Source organism: Myotis davidii, unplaced genomic scaffold (assembly GCF_000327345.1).
Source record: "Myotis davidii unplaced genomic scaffold, ASM32734v1 scaffold889, whole genome shotgun sequence".
Lineage (NCBI taxonomy): Eukaryota > Metazoa > Chordata > Mammalia > Chiroptera > Vespertilionidae > Myotis > Myotis davidii.
The window spans coordinates 327,904-346,563 of record NW_006299519.1 but is presented as its reverse complement, the minus strand read 5'-3'; the positions used below and the strand labels follow the sequence as shown (position 1 = coordinate 346,563).

The 18,660-nt window shown below is 38.6% G+C and overlaps 1 protein-coding gene across 1 annotated transcript in view; it reads left to right on the top strand.

Annotated features, from left to right (window-relative positions):
• CA5B (carbonic anhydrase VB, mitochondrial) overlaps positions 1–14,697 on the top strand; it is a 45,479-nt gene extending 30,782 nt beyond the window's left edge. The window contains exons 4-8 of the mRNA XM_006775227.2: positions 7,352–7,470; positions 8,466–8,561; positions 9,076–9,138; positions 9,836–9,877; positions 12,096–14,697. Of these exons, the coding sequence (XP_006775290.1) occupies positions 7,352–7,470; positions 8,466–8,561; positions 9,076–9,138; positions 9,836–9,877; positions 12,096–12,275 (500 nt within the window). The 3' untranslated portion in view covers positions 12,276–14,697. The remainder of the gene's footprint in view (positions 1–7,351; positions 7,471–8,465; positions 8,562–9,075; positions 9,139–9,835; positions 9,878–12,095) is intronic.
• Positions 14,698–18,660: the final 3,963 nt, after the last annotated feature.

The window sequence follows — 18,660 nt, the reverse complement described above, 5'->3', positions numbered from 1 at the left end:
TAGCTAAAGCTAGTAATATATTAGAAAAATGGAAACTCGCATTCTGTTAATTTTGTTAGTTAAGCAATGTTACCTAGTTTAAAATAAACACTTTTATTTTTAATGTGTTTTTATTGATTTTTTTTTAGAGAGAGAGAGGAGAAGGGAGAGGAAAGAGAGATAGAAACATCAATGAGAGAGAAACATGCATCAGCTGCCTCCCGCATGCCCCCTACTAGGATTGAGCCTGTAACCTGGGCTGTGCCCTGACCGGAAATTGAATCGGTGACCTCTTGGTTCATGGGTCAACACTCAACCACTAAGCCACACCAGCCAGGCAAGAAACACAATTTTAACAGATTTTAAAATTCACACATTATATTGCTTTTGAATCTTTTTTTTTCTCTTAATCAGATATAAATGAATCTGAATGATTTCAAAGTTTACCTGAAACTTTAGAGTGTGATGAATTCTACACAGGTTTTTCTTTTCCTGTCCCAAGCCAAATTTGATGTTATCAAATAGTCCTAATTTCATTGAAATAATTATTATTGGAAATAGTGTGTCTTTTTAAAGAGAGGTTATCAACCTGTGCCAATTTTGCCACCTCTTTTTTCCCAGGACTGGGGACATTTGGCAATGCCTGTAGGCATTTGTCATCACAACTGGAGGGTAGTGGTGTGACTGACATCTAGTGGGTCGAGGCCAGGAATGCTGCTAAACATCCTACAAATAGGCAGGACAGCATTCATGAAGAGTTATCCAGCTTCAAATATCAATAGAGCTGAGATAGAGAAATCCTGATTTAAAGGAAATTAATCTCCTCTTCTGAATATGATGAAATGAGTCTGTGAAAGTTCATAAATGAAGTAAAAGTGTGGGTGTTCACTCCTGTGTTTATCCTGACTCTAGGATTCTCAACTGTATCTTGGTTTTCCTTGCATTTTCCTAGTGATTCTCTGATACCTGGACATGGCCCTCTGACCAACTGCAAACAGACTGATCCTACAATGGGGTTCATCTCTCCTTAAGGGCTTAGGTGCAGGGGTGGGCAAACTTTTTGACTCGAGGGCCACAATGGGTTCTTAAACTGGACCGGAGGGCTGGAACAAAAGCATGGATGGAGTGTTCGTGTGAACTAATATAAATTCAAAGTAAACATCATTACATAAAAGGGTATGGTCTTTTTTTTTTTTTTTTAGTTTTATTCATTTCAAACAAGCCGGATCTGGCCCGTGGGCCATAGTTTGCCCACGGCTGGCTTAGGTGTCTCTATGTTGTACCCAATTTTTTTTTCTTTATCCTCCATGATATTACATGATCCCCAAACCCTAAACATCTTATTTACATTTCTCAAGCTAGAAACTACTCCTTTTCTCCAGATTCATCAGTGTCTTTCTTCTTACATTTTTAAGCCCTAGAACAGGGGTCCTCAAACTACGGCCTGCGGGCCACATGCAAATACAAATATTGTATTTATTCCCGTTTTGTTTTTTTACTTCAAAATAAGATATGTGCAGTGTGCATAGGAATTTGTTCATAGTTTGTTTTTTTTAAACTATAGTCCGGCCCTCCAATGGTCTGAGGGACAGTGAACTGGCCCCCTGTTTAAAAAGTTTAAGGACCCTTGCCTTAGAGTATGCCCCCATCTCAAATGGAAGACTATATTTTATATAAGGATTCCAGAAATCCTTAAAATAGGAAGCTGAAGTCCTGTGTTTCAGATAACCATCTTGCACTATGGTGAGCTCTACTTGTCTACCTTAGAGCTCTACCATTACTCCTGCCAGAGCTAGAGTAATGGACAGACCCAATCCACAGAACACCAGCTCTCATATGTTCACTCTGGATGCATAGCAATCCCCTCAATTAATTAGTATCAGCCCCAGCTGGTCCTTAGAAACCTTCTTTTCTTCTGACAGTTATTGGTGGGGTGCTTTCCATGTCCCCAATCTGTCACTGGTGGAAGTGGGCTTCTTAGGATGCTGCAAGAATAAGAATTTCCCCGCCCTAACCGGTTTGGCTCAGTGGATACAGCGTCGGCCTGTGGACTGAAGGGTCCCAGGTTCGATTCCAGTCAAGGGCATGTACCTTGGCTGCGGGCACATCCCCAGTAGGGGGTGTGCAGTAGACAGCTGATCGATGTTTCTCTCATCGATGTTTCTAACTCTCTATCCCTCTCCCTTCCTCTCTGTAAAAAATCAATAAAATATATTTTTTAAAAAAAGAATAAGAATTTCCTGAGGCTCCCATGGGAGGATGAGGTATTGTGGAAAGCTTTATTGATGAGGTACTATTAAGGGGCTTTCTTTCCAAGGTCCCACCTCCCTCTATCTTGCCATGGAAAAAGTCCCGTTTTATCTTCAGCAGGGCTAAGATCAAAACCATTACATAGAGTTTCTGCTCCATATTTGCACAGCTCAGTCCAGCATCTGGCTAGCTTAGTTTGTGTTCCCAGCTGTGGTCCATTGCATGTGGAGGCCATATGGCCATGGGCCATGCAGCTTCTAGGGCCACATGACTCTGGAGGCACATGGCCCATGCGGGTCATGGAGCAAATGAGAAACAGTAGTACAAGTGGGAAACAGGAGTTCAAGTAGCAAGAGGAACAAGAGAGAATTCTTTGGGGAATTTTACCCTTCCAAGATTTTTCAGGCTTGCAGTGGATCCACCCCTAACCTATTATATTTGTTCCCAGATTAGACTGACAGACAAGCACCTTCCCTACATCACCCTCACTTTACTTGCATGCACCCATCTTCCCCTTTGTTGGACCCCTTCTTTCAGTGATTTTCAGGAAATGGAATGGTGCTTCCTTGGGAAGAGTAAAATTGCAGCTTTCTGGTGAAGCTGCCCAGATGACCATGCTTATAATGTTTGCCCTTCCCTTTGCTCCTTTCCTATTATTACTATTAATAAACTAGCTAGTTACAATGGTAACATGAGGATTCTAAATAGTGATCAACCTTCTAATAACCGTGATAGTTTAGGGACTTGCCAATATTTTATTGCTTTATTGAGCTAAAAATCTTAGGAAGTTGTTTAATGGGTTTCCTAATCAAGTGAGTCAATCCCATGATCGTTCAACGCAAATAGTTTTTTATTTTATTTTTAAAAATATGTTTTTGTTGATTTCAGAGAGAGGAAGGGAGAGGGAGAGAGTTAGAAACATCAATGATGAGAGAGAATCATTGATCAGTTGCCTTCTGCATGCCCCCTACTGGGGATCGAACCTGCAACCTGGGCATGTGCCCTGACTGGGAATCGAACCTTGACCTCCTGGTTCAAGGGCCAATGCTCAACCACTGAGCAACACTGGCTGGGCGTTTTGCTTTATTTTTCAGTGATGCTCTTCTCATTTGAATAATAGACCCAAGAATTTTCATCCACCTATTTGCAAGGGCAATCTTATATGAAAAAAAACAACAACAACACACATTTTCCTCATAATAGTTCCCTAGATACTTCCCAACACAGCAAGCTGAATTATTCCTTAATCTTACCTTCCCTAGGTGAGTCAGTTTCACACTCTTTTTACAAAATGCAAGAAAGTTTGTAAGGAGGTTACTAATTTTCCACTTGTTTTGTCAGGAAGGACTAAAATAGGTAATTCCTTTTCATTGTGTTTTAATAATTATTTTCTTTCAGATATCATTAATCTTTAATAAGTATCTAACTCTATCTCTTTTTCCACATTTCAGTGACTACCTCCTATCTCCTGCTTATTCTTCACTGCTATTTCTCCATGCTGTTTCAAAATAATAACATTCAAAGAGGAAGAAAGAATGAATGATCATAAAAAATAAAGAAAATTAAAAGGAAGCAAAGACATCCTAGAAAGGAAGGAAGGCATGAAACAACTCTAATTCTAGAAAAGAAAGGATCTAATACATACTAATGTCTATAAATTTCCCAGAAAAAAAAAAAACGTAGGAAATGCTGCTACAGTGTGCTTTACAAGGAAATGAGGATAAAGTGTGCAAGGGAACAAGCTGGGGAAGGTATGTGACAAAAACAAAATATACCAAACCTTATGGGATGCAGCAAAAGCAGTGCTTAGAGAGAAATTTATAAATGAAAATGCCTGTATTGGAGAAGAACTTTCTCAAATTAATAACCTAGTCTTCTACCTTAAGAAACTAGAAAGAGAAGAGCAAACTAAACCTAAATCAAACCAAAAGAAGGTCATAATAAAGAGCAGAAATCAGAAGTTGGTTTTTTTTTTGGAAAGTTCAACAAAATTGACAAATGTTTGGCTAGTTAGACCAATGGGGAAAAATAAGAGAAGACTCAAATTACTAAACTCAGGAATGAAAGAGGGGATATCACATCAGGATCAGCCTTACAGAAATTAAAAGGATAAGAGAAGGGTTGTGAGCATTTCATACCACTGCCCTCTGCTGAGTACTGTTTTGTTTGGCTCCCTTGAATAGAATGCAGTTATTGATTTTAATGAGTGCATATGAAGGATGCAAAATATTGTGGGAAAGGGCACTGAATTATATCTAGGCTGAGTCCTATAAATGATTCCTATAAATTATCACCTTCACTGAGATTACTCTCATCAGCAATATCAGGCATTATATTGTTCTCCTAAGGATGCTTCCTGACCCATTTGGCTTCACTTACTTTACACTTTTAGGAGCATCACCCATGAATCTACTAAGAATGCTTATACAAACATTTTAAGTTCTTCCGTATTTTTGGTCCTATATCTACTTTTTTGGAAAAAAACAAAATAATAGTTTTTAGTAAATTTACAGAGCAGTGCAGCCATCATTACAATCCCCATTTAGAGCATTTCCGTCACCCCAAAAAGTTTCATGCCCATTCCTGTATTTCATTTTATTTGTATGGGACTTGTGTGTTATCTTCCCCTTCACCATCCTTTTCTCTGTTAGCTCCCTCACCTCTGCTTTGGGGAGGAAGGGGCAGGAAGAGATTAACCAAAGAACTTTTATGCATATATGTATACCCCATGGACACAGACAATAGTATGGTAGTCCTTGGAGGGGCAGGGTAGAGAGGGTCAATGGCGGGGGGGTGGTAAGGGGACATCTGTAATACTTTAAACAATAAAGATAAATTTTCTAAAAAGCAAAAGAAGGGAGTGAACATTACATAGGCGGTTTACCTGACACTATGCTAGGTGTTTTATATTTGTTATCTAATTTTTACATGTTTAATCTCTTCTCATCTTTAGAGCACAGAAAGAACAAAATATTAACAACCTCAAATAAGTATATAATTATTTGATATATCTTATGACTGCTCTGCTTTCTAATTCACTAACTTCTGTGTCCATTTTCTGTCCCATTTCTTGCCGACTGTACTTGCCCTTCTCATCCACGCATCTGCCCTGCCTGACTTCACCATTTTCCTTGCTCTTGTTGAGGTCACCAGTGATGTTTCAACTAACAAATGCTTTACAGTCTATTTTTTAGTTCCTGTTTTCATTGAGGATCTCCTAAGTGTCAGGCACTGTGCCAGGTGCTCATAATAGAAAGAGGAAGAGGGCATGGTTTTGCCTTTAAGGAGCTATAGTGTGGTGGGGAGACAGAACTGTGGGACCATCTAAAGGGGGCCACCATTTCTCCTGCCCAGCCTACTGTCACCAAGTGGAAGCATGTGCCCAACATGGTCAGGACGTCTCATTTTCAAGTTAAGTTGGAAGCGTGGATTTTTATGTGAAATCATCCAGATTTAAATGTTGGCAACGAATGTAAAAATGTCTTTAGTATTATGTGGGTGAATCCAAACACACCTGAAGACCTGTTCTGCCCTGCTCCCTTGAAGCCACCCATTGGTGACATCTCCTCTCTGCCTTGCTCATTATCTTTGGAGAAGACACACATCGTAAGTGTCCAGGACATTTTGCCACTGTGTTTCTGGGGATAGGAGAGAAAAGCTTACAGTCTCATCTGCCCTGGTCACTAAACTTGGGACCAGAACTTCAATTGAATTAAACAGATTAGATTAATTATTTTCCAAAGTCATGCTCACAATATGGAGCTGGCATAGAAAAATAAGAATTTTGGGGAGTCATTTTTATATCAGTACACTTTAGTACCATCCTCCTATTAATTTAGTGAATCATGTGGTATTATTCTCTGCACCTTCCCTGCACCCAAAGAAAAGTAGTCATTGGTGTCTTTGCTCATTTCTTACAAAACTTCTTATTTTTAAAGAGGAAGTTATGTAAAATATTTTCAAAAGCTAGTACAATACATAGAAGACCATTGTATGACATGTCTAGTGTATTTGGTACTTGGGATCACTGTACTCAATCATTTGCGCATATAAAATTCAACAAATGATGCGATAAATGCTAAAGATCATTATGATAGATGAGATGGATGGTTTTCATGTTGTTGTATTCGTTTAACCATGAAAAGATATCACCAAGTTCTGATTAGATGGAAGAAATGAGGAAATAAAATGCTTTATTCAAGCAAAAGAAAAAAATTAGCACCACCCAAAACCTGAGGAAGGGTGAATTGAAAAACTCACATCCAAATATTTTGCCTATATTGTAATGTATTGATTTCATGAGTTTCAGAAAACATTAGTCTACACAAAAGGTATTTATTATCCAGCATGGTGTACCTACTGGTGAAGTGTATGAATGACTCACATTATTCACTCTGTCCAAAGGGAGATGGGTGATAATTTTTTTTTTTTAAATATATTTTATTGATTTTTTTACAGAAAGGAAGGGAGAGAGATAGAGAGTCAGAAACATCAATGAGAGAGAAACATCGACCAGCTGCCTCCTGCACATCTCCTACTGGAGATGTGCCCGCAACCCAGGTACATGCCCTTGACCGGAATCGAACCCGGGACCTTTCAGTCCGCAGGCCGACGCTCTATCCACTGAGCCAAACCAGTTTCGGCGGGTGATAATTTTTAACTTGCAAATTTCCTATTCTATTTCAATGAAAGGGAAGGGTATCTACAAAAATTGAAAAGCCAAGTATCAGTGCATAAAAAATAAATAGAATACCTTTTGTCCCCATATTTCAGCTTTATGAAATTGGGTTGGATATATATGGTAAGAGAAATATACATTTTACTGTACCCACAAAAAACTGGGCACAGTAGATGCAGAATATAAAAATAAGTCAAGAATTGACCTTTAACAATTGTATATAGCTTGGAGTGTAGTTAAGTCTCAGTGTCATTCAGAGTGCAGATCTCCCCCTTAGACATGTATTAATTGCGTGGAAATTAAGTTTATAAACACTTGTATACAACACAGTGTGTTCCACTTAAGACAGTTCATATAGAAATTTCACCCACAGAGTTGGCCTTTCCCTCCATTTTCCATGGTGTGAAAAACTGTCCCCTAAAATTGTTGGATGTGTCATTTCAGTGATCAAGGGAGGACCCCTGGAAGATAACTATCGATTGAAGCAGTTCCATTTTCACTGGGGGGCCATCGATGCCTGGGGCTCTGAGCATACTGTGGACAGCAAATGTTACCCGGCAGAGGTATGTTGAGAAGCTCGGGAACAGTGACAATTGTGGAGGAGTGGGGATAGTTCTGAGTTTCTAGTTTGAAGAAATTATCAGGAAGAATCAAGTGATGCCTATAAATCTAAATAGCTCTCTCCGGGGCATATTAGATTGATTATTCCCAATTATTACATGTAAAATGATAACTGCCCTCATCTCAAATAATATAGCTTAAGTCAACCTTAAGATTACAAAATGGACTTCTTTCCGGATTCTAAGCTAAGTTCAAATCATAGGCTAAAGTAAAAACCTAGGCAACAGTGCAGGACCACCACATCTAATTAATCCAAGTGAGAGATGGTGGGAACCTAAATGAAGAAATGGATATAAAGAGTGAGATTTAGCAAGCATTTCTAACCTAAGAGCAACAGCACTTGAGGCGGGGTCCTCTTTAGGAAAGGAGAGGAGAGGAAAGGAAGGTAAGCATGACCTTGAGGGTCTTACTTGGGAGGCTGGATATTGAAACATTCATGAATGATGGATGACGAATAATTTGTAGTGAAATATAGGGAACACATAAGCACATAGAATTTCTTCTAACAATTTCCCCCCTAATTTAGTTTTGTGTTAGCTTTAAAAGAAACATTTTAATTGGTTCTCACTCAAAGAAATGTGTCTTCAATTCCTATCTAATTCCCATAGGGAGAATCTATTTCTCTCAAGATAAGCATCTCTCCTTTATATGCAAATGGATTTGGGATATGAGTGTTTCATGCACATCATGGTGAGAATGGACAAATGTTGTTCCCTCACTGAAATGTTACTCACTCTGCTATATATATTTTCTTTTCCAAATGTCTTCCAAATTAATATCTGCTGCTGCATTCATTTCTTCTTGTTCTTTATTTTGATTTCGTATGCTTTTCCCAGTGGCTTTATTATGGGTGAGGAAACATGTTAATGTCGAATAAGGCTATTTTTGATCGATCCTGTGTGATCATGTGTCAAACCATCTTTTAATGGCATTTCAGCTGCACCTGGTGCATTGGAATTCAGTCAAATTTGAAAACTTTGAGGATGCAGCACTGGAAGAAAATGGTTTAGCTGTGATAGGAGTATTCTTAAAGGTAAGAAAAAGTTACTAACTTTAATTGATGTGTAGTAGTCTAGGATGAAAAGACAGAATATTGCATGACTAAGTTCTAAGAATATTGGGATAAAAATAAACCATGGTTAAAATACCAGATTATTATGAATATATTTTAAATGGTGTAAAAATGGATGGTCCAATAGAGTAGTCACAAGCCACATGTGGCAACTGAACACTTGAAATGTGGTTACTTTGTGGAACAGTTTTTAATTTTAATGAATTTAAATTTCAGACCTTATAGTTAAATGGAGGGGTACCTTTCCCTGCAGGCATGCTGATCTTATCAGCAAACAGCTTGCTCATTGGTTCTGTTCTAATTTAATTCAGTGATATGTATAATATTCTAAATTACCAGTTTAAGTATAGTTTAAGTAGTGTGGTTGGTTTGTTTTTATGTAATCACCAGGTGGTTAATTTTAATTCACATTCTGTTGTAATTTCAAAAGTGAGATGTCAATTGTTTTTAATATTTGCTCTTGCTTTTTCTTTAGCTAGGGAAAAATCATAAAGAGCTACAAAAATTGGTGGATACGTTGCCATCAATTAAGCATAAGGTAATATTTTTTTTCCAAAAGCACTTGCAATATATTTTATGTTTAAGTCTCAGAGTGGAAATACTAACAAAGCCCTTTGAATTGGGAAATGTAATTAACTTCAGTGTAATTCAGGTTATCTTTGAAAGTTTCCTAGACAACAATTTGGCTTTTGGTGCTTGTGTGTTGAGAGCACCCCTGGCCCTCGGGGTACAGCAGGGATTTCTTTGGTGGGCACTGGCCACTGGTTTTGCTGCCATGCCCTGAGCATTCAAGGACTTGGGAACATAATGGGTCCCCTCCTCTGCTCCTGACACTTGCTCCCTCTCAGTCCTTGTGGACACACGTAGAGCAGCCTTCTTGACTCTAGCTACCCTCCCTCAGGCAGGTAGCAGAGAAAAGTTGGGCAGAAACTTGGCTTGTCCACCTCTAAATAACAATTACCCATATCCTTCATGACTGATACCTTTGTCCAGCCTCAAGATCAGTTGTCCAATATTCAGAATCCCAAAGGGACTGCTCCCTGGAAATCCATATGTTGCTCTTTCTCTTTCCTTCCCCATCTCCCCCTCTTTCCTTCCTTCTTCTTTCTCACTCCCCTTTGACTAGGATCCTGGCTCCTAATTTGCATTGCATTTTAGAAAGGAGGATGCTATTAGGCTCTTGAAAAGGGAAGCCTCCTTATTTGTGCACCAGCCACCACCTAATGCCCCCCAAGAATTCAGAGGAGAAGCAGCCTGTAGAGGTTGATCATGATCAGGTACATTCTTTACACATTTCTGTATAAGAAAATTCTAGTTTTCCTCTTCAAAACAAGCCTGGGCTCAAACTTTGGGATCAGTTTTTAACTTATAATGCTTATACATTTTTATTAAAATGTGCTAACTTCTTGTCTAATTTGGGTATGAATTAAGAAATGTGTCAAATTAACCAGAAAGAGAAGTTAAAACTTAGGAAACAGCCTGGCCAGTATGGCTCATTAGTTGAGTGTCAACCTATGAACCCAGAGGTCACTGGTTCAATTCCCAATCAGGGCACATGCCCAGGTTGTAGGCTCGATCCCCAAAGGAGGCATGCAGGAGGCAGCCAATTAATGATTCTCTCTCATCATTGATGTTTCTATCTCTCTCTCCCTCTCCCCTCCTCTCTGAAATCAATAAAAATATATTAAAAGAAAGAAAAGAGAACATCTTAAACAAACAAATAAATAAAAAGGGTAACTTCTACTGGGTTTTTAGAGCTTCTCTGTGTCTGCACTTTAATAATCAGCTCAAAATAATCCTTATTGCCAAAGGCATATTTTGGGGTCACAAATTCTGCTCCCCTTTATCTCCAAATGGGGAAAGCTTTTCTAACTATGTATCAAAACCAGAATTCGTAAAGAAAGCAACTAGTGAATTAGACTGTGTATTTTTTTTTTAATTCTGTGTGACGAAATCCATTATAAACAAATGGCAAAATACAGATCTTGTCTGCCCATAAGCCTGGGCGTGGTTGCCTATACATTTAATCTGCTACTATTGTTCATATTTAAAAGTTGACATGACACTGAAAAATAGGTAAATAAAATAAATAAACCATAGGGTCAGTGTCCTATATGGAAGACTTTGGAAATAAAATTTCAACAGGGAAAATTTCAACAGAAAAAAAAAAAGATAGAGCTGTCATCTATAATCCTAGTCACCTACAAATTATTCTAACCACTCAGTGTTAATCATTGTTTGGGTAAATCCTTCTGGTTTATCTGTATAAATATATGTAGTTTTTTAAACAAAATGGAATCATTCTGTATGAACCATTTTGCTGCTCTTTTCACTCACTGATGTGTGGAATACTTTGTAGATAATAAACATTACCTTCGGTATTATTTTTAATGGCTATGTACCAATCCATTTTATAGATCTAGTGGTGTTTGGGCTATTCCTAATCTTTGCAATTTGTAAAAATAAAAAACACCCCAAGACCGAGAAGAACCTTAGTTACTTGGACACATTCCTATTTAATGAGGGTATAATGATGTAATTTGAAGTACGGTAATTTTTTGGTGCTTGCCTCTGGTCCCAATCCCGCCTCTGTAGCTCTACTGTGCCTCAGGTTGTCCTTCAAGCTGTATTGCACCTGACTGAATAATGAGAAAGGTTGTGAATACGTTTTCCGGCTGGCTTGAAGTTGAGTGTCCAGCCCATAGTTGCCCAGAAAGGCAAGGTGCTACTGATTAATGCTATTGCCACATTAATGAGCCCTTGATTTGGGGTTGCTCCTTTTGTACTGAGCTGCTGTGTCTAATACATCAGCCACTAGCCCGATGTGGCCATTTAAATTTAAATATAAATACATTAAAATAAAGATTAAATTAAAACATCACTTCCTTGGTCACACTGGCCACAGTTCAAGCACTCAGAAGCTATCTATGGTTTGTGTCTACCCTAATGAACTGCAGAGGACCTTGCCATCGTTTAAGAAAGTTCTTTTGGACAGTGTCAGCAAGGTGCATGCCAGTGTCCAGGTGCGGTAAGCAATCAAGGATATATTGTGTTAACAATTCAGTTAAAATTTGAAAAGAAAAAAAAAACCACCAAAAAAACACCCCACAAAAACATTTTTGGTGCTGTTACTTTATGTACCAGGCCTTTCCTTTTTCATTCAGTGAGCTGCTGTTTTAACTATTTCAAGACGGGGTTCCTGGAATCAAAGATGAAGTAACTTATTCTTGGCAAATGGCCAATATGTGGGGGACAGGGCCTTTGACCCGCAGTCCTTGGGTTCCAAGTGCCCGGCTGGTTCCACCACCTCCTACTGCTCTCCTCTCCACACACCTTCCTCCCTGTCCAATGCTGAAGGCATTCCTACCCAGAATAAGTTCTGCTGTGTCCAATTTTAGAGAAATGTTTCAGAGTCGTAAAAATGGAAGTAATTTATTAATGCAGTGAAACTGTTTTTCCATTGCAATTATTTATGCTTCCTGTTTCTATTTCTAGCTTGAGCAATTTCGGACCCTGCTTTTCACTTCCGAGGGGGAGAAAGAAAAAAGAATGGTGGACAACTTCCGCCCCCTGCAGCCCCTCATGAATCGCACTGTCCGCTCATCCTTCCGTCATGATTATGTCCTCAATATACAAGCAAAATCCAAGCCATCGACCAGCCAAGCTAGCTCCTAAGACGCCCATATGTAGGTGGTGTTTTGCTTTAATACATAATAGGTTTTTAAAAACTGTTAACTAAGACTATTCTAAACACCTAATACTAACTATAGAGGTGCATTTCTTGGTATGGTAGTGCTCCTTCAGTCTTTTATTGATAATGATGTTAACACTGAAGTAGCAACAAGAAACACAAGTTTCTCTTAAAGCAACCTGTTGGTTTTTCTAATGTCTTTTAATGTCTGACATTTTTTGAGCTGTCTTTTTATATTATCAGTTAGTGGTTATATAGAGTTGTAAGTAGGGATGACAGTCAAATATTTAACCACTGGTAAGGCACAAACTGGTACTTTCTGGCTGAACATTGGTCATGATTTTAGGTACATTTTAAAACATGGATGAATTTTCTTTTATAAGGCCTTCTCAGTGAGCATATTTGCTCTGCTCTTTAGTTATCTTTCTAGTAGATGATATGTTTGCTTATTTACTATCAACTTATGATACAGAAAAAAATATTATGTAATCCTAGGAAAACAAAGATTTACTGATATCTGGAAATATTTTTGCATTTCTGAAGATCAGATATTTTACTTAAAGGCCTGATCATATAAAAAGCATATGCAGTGTAGAACATTTTAAAGAAAATGCTTGAAGTGCCTGGAACTTACAATTCTTTCATGACATACTTATGGAAGTATTTTTCAAATGATCAGTAATATATAGTTTATAAAATTATTTTGCATTATTTGTACACTGTTTCATAGACAAAACAGTCTTAGCTTCCCTTTAAAACTGTCTGAACTTTATTTCCTTAGTTGATGTTCTGGGCAAGACAGGTGATCAAAATAAGTCTCCCAGTTTATACAGTGGCTTAGAAAACTTTTGCTACAGCAATAGGGGGAGAAACTTGTCAGACAGGCTGAAATCTAGGTAATTCTACATATTCCATGGGATCCATGCCACTGTTGCCCCTGCTTGTAAATATCTTGGAATGTTTCTAATGGCCAATAAGCCTGTGTTCAGACTCAATATTGCATTAATTAGTAGTATTTCTTTCATGAATATGTTAATCTGGTCTGGAAGATAGAGTTGGATAAATATACTTAACACTACTGGACCATACACTGAAAAAAGTTAAGATGATAAGTTTTATGCTATGTGTATTATTAAGTAAAAATAAATAATTCGGTAGGAAGAAAAGATAGAATTGAAGTTGTATATGTAAACTTAGGGGGATATATCTGCCCTAAAGAAGGTTGGAAGGGGGAGTGAAGGCATTTACTTCTAGGGTGCATGCCTTTTCTGGGAAAGGGAAGCAAGTATACCTTGGGAAATGAATATAATTCTTAAAAAGGAAAATGTGGGAGGGAAAGTTTACCTCAACTGATCTGTTTCAAACCATAGTTGTCTTTGAAAGGGTAAACACACAAGATATACATTATTCCTCTCACACAAGCTTCCCTCCTAGGCCTCTTGCAAACTCTTAATGCAAAATTCTATTGCTGTGAGTCTTCCAAATTGGAGCCAGAAGCAATGTACAGAACACCCGCTTACCCTTATATCTTAGAGGTACAAAGGGTGTACAGTTGACCGTTGAACTGCATTTGAAATGCGTGGGTCCACTTACACGAAATTTTTTTCAATAAATACGCACAGTACTGGAAATATTTTCTCTTCCTTATGATTTCCTTAACATTTTCTTTTCTCTCACTTACTGTATTGGAAGAATGCAGCACATAATATACAAAATATGTATTAATCAATGATTTGTTATCAGCTAGGCTTCTAGTCAACAGTAGGCTATTAGTAGTTAAGTTTTGGGGGAGTCAAAAGTTATACACAGATTTTTGACCATTCAAGGATGTCAGTGCTCCAAGCCCTGCATTGTTGAAGGGTTAACTGTACAGGGTGGGGCAAGAGTAGATTTACAATTGTTTATATGGAAAATAATACAATAATTAATAAATTAAAATACAAGAATAAACAGTTTCGCATACTCACAACTGTAAACCTACTTTTGCCCCACCCTGTATTTATAGGGTGTTTCTCAGTTTATAACTCCTGATTTACTTACACCGCATGTTCTGGTGTAATTTATAACAGAACCCCCTTCAGTCTTAGCCATGTCCTGTATGTATGTTTGCATAATACATTTTTGGTCACCTTCCCTGCGGAGGTTATGGAAACTGCCTTGGGGTGTGGTTTCATGCATGCCTTAGTTATCTGCTCCCAAAAGGGATCATAGAGATTCCCTGGCTAGTGAGACACCCTAGCAGGAAACATTTTATGTCTTCATGTCTCCAAAAGTGTTTTACTGCTACCTTCCTAGACCTGAAGGGGATAAGATCTGTCAAAGGGCTTGAGAAAGAATTTTGTATTTAAATTGCTGCTCATCTTCATTAAGTAATGCTAGATTAATAAAACCATCTTTATAATATTAGTATTTGTTGAACGAGCTTTTCTTCCTATTAGTTGTATGGAATATGTGTGTAAAATTTGCGAGATATCCTAACATGTAGATCAGAAAGTGAAGGGAAAACTCATAAGGATTTTACTAGAGAAGCCAGAATGGAAAGAACCACCTGCTCCTCCCCCTCAGCTCACCTCTTTTTATGAAACCAGGGCATGATCTGCTGACATCACCAATAGGGCAAGCTGCCAGCCCCTTTCTCCTTTCCCAGTGCTATATGGGTTAGCAGTGGTCGGCAAACTGTGGCTCGCGAGCCACATGAGGCTCTTTGGCCCCTTGAGTGTGGCTCTTCCACAAAATACCAACTTCTGCGCATGGGCCACGAAGTTTCAATCACACTGTACATGCGCACCCACACGTGGTATTTTGTGGAAGAGCCACACTCAAGGGGCCAAAGAGCCGCATGTGGCTCTCAAGCCGCAGTTTGCCGACCACTGGACCGTTAGGGTAATGTTGGCTATTCTAAAACCAGGCATCCACCTCAAAAAAGTTTAGGAAGATGTGTTTGATATTAGCAAAAATACAGTATTGAAACTGCTTTAGGTATTTTTCTTTAATGTTGTATTGTATTTTTAATTCAACTTTGTTAGTTGTTTCATATAAAATGTTATTGATCGAAGTGGGTAGTTCATTTAAGTGAATAAGCTCTAATTTTACCATATAATTAGTACATATAAACAATATGGGCTACTTTACAGATAAATAGTAATGCATTCTTGTGTTTATGGGCTGAGTGTTTATGCCCTCGCCCCCCCATCCAAGATTCATATGTTGAAATCCTAACCCTCAAAGTGATGGTATTAAGAAGTAGAGCCTTTGGGAGGTGATTATATCATGAGGGCGGAAATCTTCATGATGAGGTTAATGCCCTTATAAAGGAGTCCCCAGAGACTCCTTCCACCATGTGAGGACACATGGAGAATATGGCCATCTATGAATCAATAAGGAGGTACTTAGCAGACACCAAATTTATTGGCACCTTGATCTTATCCTCCCAGCCTCGACTGTAAGAAATAAATTGTGGTGATTTATCAGCCATCCAGTCTCTGGTACAGTGGGACCTTGAGTTACGAGTGTCCCGACTAACGAGTTTTTCCGAGAGACCGAGCCGTCTCTCAGCAGATTTTCTGCTTTGAGTTGACAGAGTAATTTGAGTTAACAAGCTACTTAACGAGCCCTGTCACGGAACGAATTAAACTCGTAAGTCAAGGCCCCACTGTATATTGTTACAGCAGCCAGAACTGACTAAGACATTGTCAGTATATGTACATTTTTATTACTGTTTTTTTTTTAATTCAACCAGTCTTCAGAAATGGTACTTTTGTTTGGGCTCTAGGTGGGGAGATCAATTCTGCCACCATTCATTCTCAAACCACCTGAAGTTGTGTTGCTTTGACCTTATCACTAGACAAGACTCAAATTTAACAACTATCATTGTATAGTTCTCTCCTCCAAAGAAAACTTTTAATCAGTTTTTCCAAATCAGCATTTTTCATATTAATATGCATTCATAAGTTATCTTGCCATTTTAAGTTATAACTGTAATCTGGAATATATATATATATATATATATATATATCCATATCCATCCATCCCTCGGCATAGCAGTGAGGGTTGCAGAGACTTGAGACCCTGTTGTATGTCCTTGAACAAATTTAATACTGAAATTAATAGTAGGTAAAGAATGAAATTTTCTGCCCAGCCAGTATTGCTCAGTGTGAGCATCAACCCATGAACCAAGAAGTCCCCAGCTCAATTCCTGGTCAGTCAGGGAACATACCCAGGTTTCAGGCTCAATCTCCAGTTGGGAGTGTGCAGGAGTCAGTAGTCTCATTGATGTTTCTATCTCTATATCCCTCTCCCTCTCTCTTTAAAAATCAATAAAAACATATTTTATAAAAAAATGAAATTTTCTTTCCTGAGGGTTTCTGCATTGACCATTGAGTAAATCCTAATACGATTGTCCTACTAGAGCAAGAAAAAAAAACTAATTGAAAGAGTCCAAACCTGACATTCAGAGTAGACATTTTTTAAAAATCATTTTATGCTTGCAGTAAATAAAAAATATACTTATGGGCTATCCTTTTGTCTCTTTATATTAACTAAGACATTTAATAATAGTATTATCTACTACAGGATTTATATAAGTAAAATATTTTTTAGATAATCAGCTATTTTCTACTGACAACATAAAATAAAAATTTAGGCATTTTCCCATAGAAGGGGCATAAACTGAAATATACTTACTTGAGAATAAGTAGATATATTTTAGTCACCAAGGAAAATAGGAAATGTATGTTATATTACAGAGTAAAGATAACCTTGTTTTATTTATTGGAATATCAAAGCAGAATGTATCTTTGCATTAAATGTTTACATACCTTATTTTTATCTTATGATTTATCCATTTAAATCAGTGGTTCTCAACCTTCCTAATGCCGCGACCCTTTAATACAGTTCCTCATGTTGTGGTGACCCCCAACCATAAAATTATTTTCATTGCTACGTCATAACTGTAATTTTGCTACTCTTATGAATTGTAATGTAAATATCTGATATCCAGGATGTATTTTCATTGTTACAAATTGAACATAATTAAAGCATAGTGATTAGTCACAAAAACAATATGTAATTATATATGTTTTCTGATGGTCTTAGGCGACCCCTGTGAAAGGGTCGTTCAACCCCCAAAGGGGTCGCGACTCATAGGTTGAGAACCGCTGATTTAAGTGATGGTAACTATAATTTGGAAATGACTTTTAAAATTAGGAGTATCTTCCTAGAAGACATTCCTTCTTGTTATTATGTGAAAGTCTAGTGCAATTTATAAGAAATGTTACAGCAACCCGAACACTGATGCTTTCAGTATGGCAGTAATTCTCAGCATAAGTCCTGGTCACAGGAAATAGAAAAATGGTGATTTGCATAGGTACATTCTGCATCACTCAGGGCATTCTCTAGTTTCAGAATATAACTGTCACGTCTCTACCTTCAAGGAGTTAAAGATTCAGTGCAAGAAGCAGACTTGTGAAAGCAACAAAGTGCAATATAGTGTGATAGGTGTTAGGAAAGGTGAAATACCTATGCTTGGAGCGCAGGCAGGGCAAATACCTAACCCACTCTTGAGGGGGTGAAGTTTTCGAACCGGTGATGATATAGCTGCTATTGCCAGGCACCATGCCAATACGTAGCATACGTTTGAAAACTATTGTTACTATCTCGATTTTTACAGATAAACTGAGGACTAGACATTAAGGAATTTACTCAAGATCAGAGAGCCAAGGCTTGAGTTTCCTAGTCTATTCAACTCCAAAGCCTCTAATTACCGATGCACTGACCCGGACAAGATCAACTTGGAGGTGTTGTGTTGATCTTGTGTCTCTGTAAGAGGGAGTAAGACAGGCTTTATGTAGAGTTTGTGCTTCCGTTGAATGATTCCAAGGAGGAACTAGGGGAAGCCGGGACAGTTTAGTGATTGGGTAGCTCAGTAATTTTGATTTGGAGGCGAGAGGTACAAAGCTAGGCCAGGGAGTTAAGTTCACCTCTGCAGCCCGCAGATGTGAATGGAAAGGGGTGAGTCTAGAGCTTGGTCTGAGGCGCTGATTGGTGGAGTCGCGGAAGGAGGCGCAGCCTGGGAAGTCGGACTGGGAAGCAAGGCGAGCTGGGGGAGGGGGGGAGGAGAAAAGAGGAAGAAGTGTTACTTTAACCTCATGGCCACAAGCCATTCCACTATGGTGTCGAGAGCGGTAGGAGGGAAGAGATACTTGCAGGCCGGCATAGCGATTCTCGAGAAGGAGACATTTATTTGTGCAGGGTTTCGGAAGACGAGCCAGCGACGGCAACCTCCAGTTCTCTATGTTGGGTGCGTCTGGCGGAGGCACGCCCCGCGCTCCTGAGAGACCGCAGGGCACGTCGTTCCGTCCGCAGCTGCGC